Source organism: Argiope bruennichi, chromosome 8 (genome assembly GCF_947563725.1).
Source record: "Argiope bruennichi chromosome 8, qqArgBrue1.1, whole genome shotgun sequence".
In the NCBI taxonomy this organism is placed as follows: Eukaryota; Metazoa; Arthropoda; class Arachnida; order Araneae; family Araneidae; genus Argiope; species Argiope bruennichi.
The window spans coordinates 82,606,511-82,613,562 of NC_079158.1; the positions used below are offsets into that span (position 1 = coordinate 82,606,511).

General features: G+C 26.8%; 2 protein-coding genes across 2 annotated transcripts in view; both read left to right on the top strand.

Moving 5' to 3' along the window:
- LOC129980677 (uncharacterized) overlaps window positions 1-1,412 on the top strand; it is a 39,786-nt gene extending 38,374 nt beyond the window's left edge. The window contains exons 4-5 of the mRNA XM_056091058.1: window positions 1,186-1,364; window positions 1,401-1,412. Of these exons, the coding sequence (XP_055947033.1) occupies window positions 1,186-1,364; window positions 1,401-1,412 (191 nt within the window). The remainder of the gene's footprint in view (window positions 1-1,185; window positions 1,365-1,400) is intronic.
- A 10-nt stretch (window positions 1,413-1,422) lies between these two features.
- Window positions 1,423-4,202, top strand: LOC129981853 (uncharacterized). Its single transcript, XM_056092887.1, has 2 exons — window positions 1,423-1,471; window positions 3,394-4,202. Exon 2 carries the CDS (start codon window positions 3,517-3,519, stop codon window positions 3,826-3,828), a length of 312 nt encoding a protein of 103 aa, XP_055948862.1. The 5' UTR covers window positions 1,423-1,471; window positions 3,394-3,516; the 3' UTR covers window positions 3,829-4,202.
- The last annotated feature ends 2,850 nt before the right edge of the window (window positions 4,203-7,052 follow it).

The window sequence follows — 7,052 nt, forward strand, 5'->3', positions numbered from 1 at the left end:
CTTTAGAAATTGATTTTAAGTGTCGTAATTAGGGTTGCGTGTATTTGTTATGAATCCAATAATTGAAACGTTTTAGAAAAATAATTTATTTACAATTTAACTAAAGAAATTAAACATTTGATTTTTTACTATTTCGTGCGTCAATACCCAGATGATGAGAGGCGCGGCAATTACATCACACACAGCCTCAACGGAGCCTGTAGTTTCAGATATTTGATATGATTCATATGTTTTATGATATGTATATATGATTTATGAGAGGTATATATGGTTTATGATAGGCATTCACCACATAAGTATATCATGACATTAATATTGTGAATATATTAATCATATAAGAATTTTGTTAGTATAAGGTAGTTAGATTAAGTGCAATTTTTATAGTGGGGACTTAAAATATTCATATGATTAGGAATGGTTCAAATACTCTAAAATAGTTCATGATCGCTAATTGCTATATATTTTGAGAGAAACTGTAACTGCTATAAATTATAAAATTTTAATGGAAAAAATAGATGTGATTAAATGAAAAATTGAGAATAAATAAACTACCAAAAGGAATTAGTTTTTCCAAATTAGAGAATTGAATTTGAAACATACTTTTTATATTTGAAATTTTATATCTTTACAAAAAAGTAAAAAGAAAGCCTGAATCCAAAGCAGCGATGTTACCATTTAAATTAATTATTTCTTTTAATTCTTTTAAAATGAATACTGTTTATTTGACAAAATCTTGATTGTTTGATTGCAGGATGAACTATCCTCTTTTCAAAAGATTCGCTACTCTTCCGATTTCGAGCAAGTTAAATTTAGTTTTAAGATAAATACTTTCAAATAAATGTTTTGTAAAATTTTGAAGAAATTTTTGTAAATCAATTTTGGATCTCGGCTTAGGATTGTTATGAACAGCTGAGAAATTCTATTTAAATATTTTATAAAGCAATTTTAAAATGGGTAGCCACTTTTACTAACAGAATTAAATCACAAATAACATAATAATATAAACATTGCTATTAAAAATATTTGCGATTATTTTTTGCGATTGCTTTTGTTTTTGACAATTTCAATACCCTTTTTAAAAAAGGGTAATTGAAATTGCTGTATTTATTTACTTAATGTAAAGGATTTATAAATACTCTGCAAAGTCTATTAAGATATAACCCTCTTGACTTTTTTTTCTTTCAGGTAAGGGAACGCCACAATTTGTCGTCTTCGCACCTTCACCAGAAGAAGAAGATGCCGAAGATGAAGACGATAGTGCACGAGTTGCCAGAAAAAGAGTAAAGAAGAAGAAGAAAGCCAGAAAAGATGTTGTCGAATATGATGATGATGAATATGTTGAAAATAGTCAACTAAAACCGAAGGTATTTTTAAAATTTTTCCATAATATTTTTTAAAAGAAATTGAAATAAGTGCTGTTGTCGAATATGATGATGATGAATATGTTGAAAATAGTCAACTAAAACCGAAGGTATTTTTAAAATTTTTCCATAATATTTTTTAAAAGAAATTGAAATAAGTGCTGTTGTAGAAGCCTTTATCAGTAACGCAAGAAGTATTTAATGCTAATTATTTAAACTCTACATTTCAATGAATCAGTACAATACAAGATTTTGGAATTAAGAAAATGATAAAAATTAACTCGAAAATAGAGTTCCAAATAGTAAAGGTTTAACTACCATTAAAAATGGTAATATTTACCATTTGGAACTCTATTTCTCTATTTTACTACCATTAAAAATGGCAACATTTACCATTTGGAACTCTATTTTCGAATTAATTTTTATCATTTTATTAATTTTAAAATCTTGTATTATACTCATTCATTGAAATTTAGAGTTTAAATAATTAGCATCAAATAATTCTTGCGTTATTTATGTGCAATGGTCAATTTTTTTGTAATGGAAATCAATCATCTCACTTTTTATTTTTTTATTGAAGTTAAGGCGAGCAAGTCTCATTTCGAAAATATGAAAATGCATTGCAAAATAATTTTTGTTTGAATTTACGATAATTATTAAAATTGAAAATGAGTAGTTGAAATTTTAATTTTAATGCGTATAAATACAATAAAAAAAATCAAAATAATTTCATTTGATGTGGGATTTTCCCCTTTTTTTATACTTCTTGAAAACACATTAAACTCATTGGTAACAACAATGTTGCAATGAAGTTTTGCCTATTATTAAAATTGCTCTCAATTATTTCAATTTAGTATTCTTTTATTGCAGTAGATCATGATCTATCTATAACTAATGTACACAATAATACATTAGTTATTATTTCCTTTTGTACCAAATAAAATATTTTTCTTATTCAAAATTTTTGATTTAGTCGAATCCAAATACTTTTTTTTTTAAATTTTATACTACTAAGCATAAATTGATGTTTACTCCTTTATAAAGATAAGATTAATGATTTGATGAACTGTTTATTTTATCTGATGATATTAAACGCCTTCTGAAATGTATAAAATATTTTTGGACAGAGGAAATATGCGTGAATTTATGTAGTAACATAACATAATTATTCTTAACTTGGTTTCCGTAATTTAAATCTCAGACATTTCCCTTCAAAATTTGCCCCATTGCCACAGATTACAACATGCAACACTTTGCCATAACTTTCAACAACAGCAGGCAAAATTTTTACTGCCACAAACTTTGCTACACAAAATAACAGGGATTTTTAATTCACAGATTATAAAATCTTGTCTTATATTAGCATTTGATTATTAATATGAGTATTATTATTACATATGCATTCAATCAAATCAAAATTCCTTTGGCATACCAGTGAATTTTAATAGGCATCTGCCTAATTATAAACGCCAAAAAAAAAAAAAAAATGACAACCTTAATTTCAATTTGTGGTTGTTCACTAATTACTAGCTATAATAAAATAGTCATAAGATAATCAGCGATAATAGTGGTAAAATGTTATTTGAATTTTATTAGGTATTTTGCAAATACTGAAAAAGCAAATAAACAAAAAATCCATAGAATTTGAAATTAGCATTTTTTTTTTTATTCATAAACCTTTTCGTAAAACTGAATGGATACTGACTTTCCCTCGATTAACGGGCATTTGTTAAAGTATTAAGTGTACTGATGATATAAGGACACATTAAATAATTTTTTATATTAATTAACTTATCCTAAAATTTCGAAACTATTAAAAAAGATTCCCTGAATGATACATCTCAGTAACTATAACATAAATAACCAAGACATGGAAATCTGAAAATATTATAGACTTTCATTTTCAATATTTTAAAATAAAAATACATTTTTATAGTTGAACCATATAGAAATTTCAAGATGAAGATCATAAAATTCATCTATAAATTAAAAAAAAAACACAATCTAAGAATTCGACCATTTTACATTTTAGGTTGCAGCTCCAAGGCCAAGACATGGAGATTTTGAATCTTCAGAGTACCAAAATAATCATCACCAACCACATCACTTCAGTCATCAACCTCATTACTACAACAACCATAATCAACAACAGCATATGCCTTGCTGTGCTCAGCCTATGATGACCACTGCAGCACCAGGCTTAACTATACAGATGGGACAAGGTTTACCTATGAGTCCATTGGGAATGTTGAGGCAGCTACTCAGACCTAAAGTTGACCTTCGCAAGAAATTATTCTTTGGCATCCAGCTCGAAAATGGAATGGGATTTGGAGGGGAGCAACCAGCTGCTCCTGCTCAGCCAGCCCAAGGGGGTGGCGGTATGATGCCAGCTGGTGGCGGCATGGGCCAACATCAAGGTCAAGGACAACATCAAGGGATGGGTGGGGGAATGTATCGTTTCGGTTAAGTGATAAGCATCTCAATAACTGCACTTTTGTCAAGTGATGTCTCATTAAGAAAATCTCATCGATTAGGAAGTTTTAAATATGAGCATAGCTCTATTTTGATGAAGAGAGCGTTCCTCTTTAAATCAATTGTTTCAGTTTTCATAGAAGTGGAATTGGGAAGGGTAGGTTTATTTGTTAAACGATTCAACTGAGAAGTAAACCTCTTATTATCATAATCATTGGGGTTTCATATTTGCATTTTAAATCAATAAAAAGAACATTCTTAATTTCAGTTATTAGTTAGTAATTGAGTTTTTGCATGATAAAGCCTTTTGAAATCGAAGGCATCAGCCAACTTATCATTTATATTTTATTACATATTTATAAGTAAATAGAAAAGTATATAAATATTATGATGATTTAAATTATTCTTTGACAATTTAGATTTAATGTCTGAAAAAATCCCTGTAAAACGATTAGCAAAAATATACAGCATTATTAATAAATAAATGAGTTATTTTTATAATTTTAAGTATATTTTTGAGAATCAATGCTAAGAACAATTAAAATTCTATTCTTATCCAGGTTCATGATTTCCATTTAAAAAGTGTTCAGTAAAACAACTTTTTCGATTTTTTAAAAATTATAAGAAAATTTTTCATCTTGTTAATAATTTGACGACACGGTGGTACTTTAGAGTTTTGCATTTTCTCGAGCTTTTTTAACTGATTTTGAATTCTGCATTGGTTGCAATTAAATTATGAAACTGGGAGAATTATTATGGAATTTATTGAATATTAACTTAACTTCTTTTATTCTTGACTACTTCAAATTATTCGATTTTTTTGTATGCTTTGCAAATGTTTTGACTTAAATCAATAAGCAGCAATAAAAGTCAAAAAGCAGCAAAATAAAAAAAAAAATTAATATCACAATTTTTTTATTACAATTAGCTTAATATAATTTTTCGTATCAAAATGGGTTGTTTTAGAAGTTTACTTACCTATTTAAAATTTCATTAATGAATTTTATATCTTTATATATAAACTGGATTTTATATCTATGGATCCAAATCTACTTATATCCATTATATCCAAATATGGATTTTATATCCATTAATCCCTGCCCATTTTTATCCATTATATCCTTCAATATGGTTTTTACATCCTAGGAATAATTTTGAAAAATTAAGGAAGAAAGCTAATGTATTTTATTTGCTTTAATCATTTTAAATTTCACATTCATATGAAGAATGGATTCATAAGTAATTTTTTTCTGAACAAAGATTGTGATATAAATATTTATCTAGTCGTTCAGTGCATACAAAAATAAATGATCAAATCCTTCAATAAGGGGAAAAATTATCTTGCTAAAAGTTAAATTGGAATGAATTTATTTATGTAAAGGGACTTAGTTTACAAAATGACTTGTTTTGTTTTAAAATGCAAAGAAATCCATCAGTTCGTATAGTTTAAAAAAGATTTATGCTATCATTCATTATTATGATGAACAAACCACATCTGCTTTAATATTTTTCAGTCAATTCTATATCTTTCGCTTTATTTGTAATTTGTTTGGTTGCTTTGGTTTAACATGGGAAATTTAGGATTTTAAACTTACTTAAATGCTGGATGTTAGAATCTCATTTTACTCACTGGTTGAACACAAACACACATTTTTCATATCATATCATACAAAAACGTTTTTTAATGATATTATTTAGTATTTAAAGATTTTTTTTTTATTAAAGTTGCTTGCTATGAAGGTTATGGAAACTTTCGAGAATGCCAAAGAATGCCTTTTTATGTTTTTTATATTTTATATGTTTATCAGAAATAAAGTATATTTATTTACCCCAAAGTGTGTTATTTATTTTCTAGAGTATTTAATAATAAATAAAATGATAATTTCAGATATCTGTGTCGGTTAATATTTGTATCAATTATAAAAACAGTTTATTATTTGAATATCTGACAGACATGCTTTATGCCAAAAGAGTATGTGTAATGTAGGAATACATAATCAATTATTCCCAAGGAATGTAAGAAAAATATCATTATGGCATATAATGTTACATAATATTCTTCGAATTCTTGAAAATGATTTTTAATCTAATATATAAAAATGAAATTTTGTTTGTTATAGTACAGTTATCATAGTAGTCATAGTTTGTCATAGTACAGTTATTATATTTAATGTATAAAAACAAATGTTTGTTTGTTCGTAATTTATGCTATCCCTCACTTTTCATTCGATTGCGATACAACTTTGTCAACTTATTGTTTGCACTTGCGGAAGGTTATAGGTATAGTACAGTTATTATATCTAATAAATGAAAAAGAATGTTTGTTCGTATTTAATGCTCAGCAGTATCATTCATTCATCCGATTTCTATAAAAGTTTGCCAACTTATATCTTGCACTTGCGCGAAGGTGATAAGCATAGTATACTTACTAAATCTAAAGTAAAAAAAAAAAAATAGAATAAATATTATTTATACTTTTAATTTATATATCGTTCAATTTCAACGAATGTATTAATTGTCGACAAGAAAATAAATATAATTCATTCTATCATTCCTAATTAAACAAAATAGCTATTTCAAATTTGAAACGATATTTCCAAAATTATTTCTTCTGAGGTAGCAACGCACCTTGCACCAGCTAATAAATAAATGCACTAATTTCAAAAAATAATTTCAAAAGTACTTAAGTCTTATATTATGCAATATTTTAGATAATTCGTCTAGGAGCTCTAACTCTTCTGCTTTATAAAAAAAATTAAAAATCTTATTTAAAGTTTAGCTATTTAATTTAAATTACACAAATTAAAATAGTATTACAGTACATTGATTTAAAAATTACTTCTGTGTGAGAGAAATGTAATAAATAAAATATTCCATTTATTAATTAATGTTCAAAATCGAAAACAAATTTCGAAAGACCACTCCTCGAAACATTTTCGCATACTTCCCTCTACAGACCTTTTCTCAGTTCCCCTACATAAAATGCCATGCAAAAATACTTTGCATTGGCGGAAAATAGTTACAAAATACAAATCGTTGGCCTGAATCCAGTATTTTTACTGAATCTGTTTATGAATATGTGTTCTGGAAGCCTTTATTTCCACTCGATTGAATACCAAGATTTGACACAGAACTAAAGTTATAATCACAAAATCACTTATCGAATTTCATTGGCTTAAATTATAACCTTTAAAAGCATGCGAAAGTACAAACTGGCAG

Excerpts from the sequence above, each read along its gene's own strand:
- LOC129981853 (XM_056092887.1), top strand. The coding sequence starts at position 3,517 with ATGCCTTGCTGTGCTCAGCCTATGATGACCACTGCAGCACCAGGCTTA.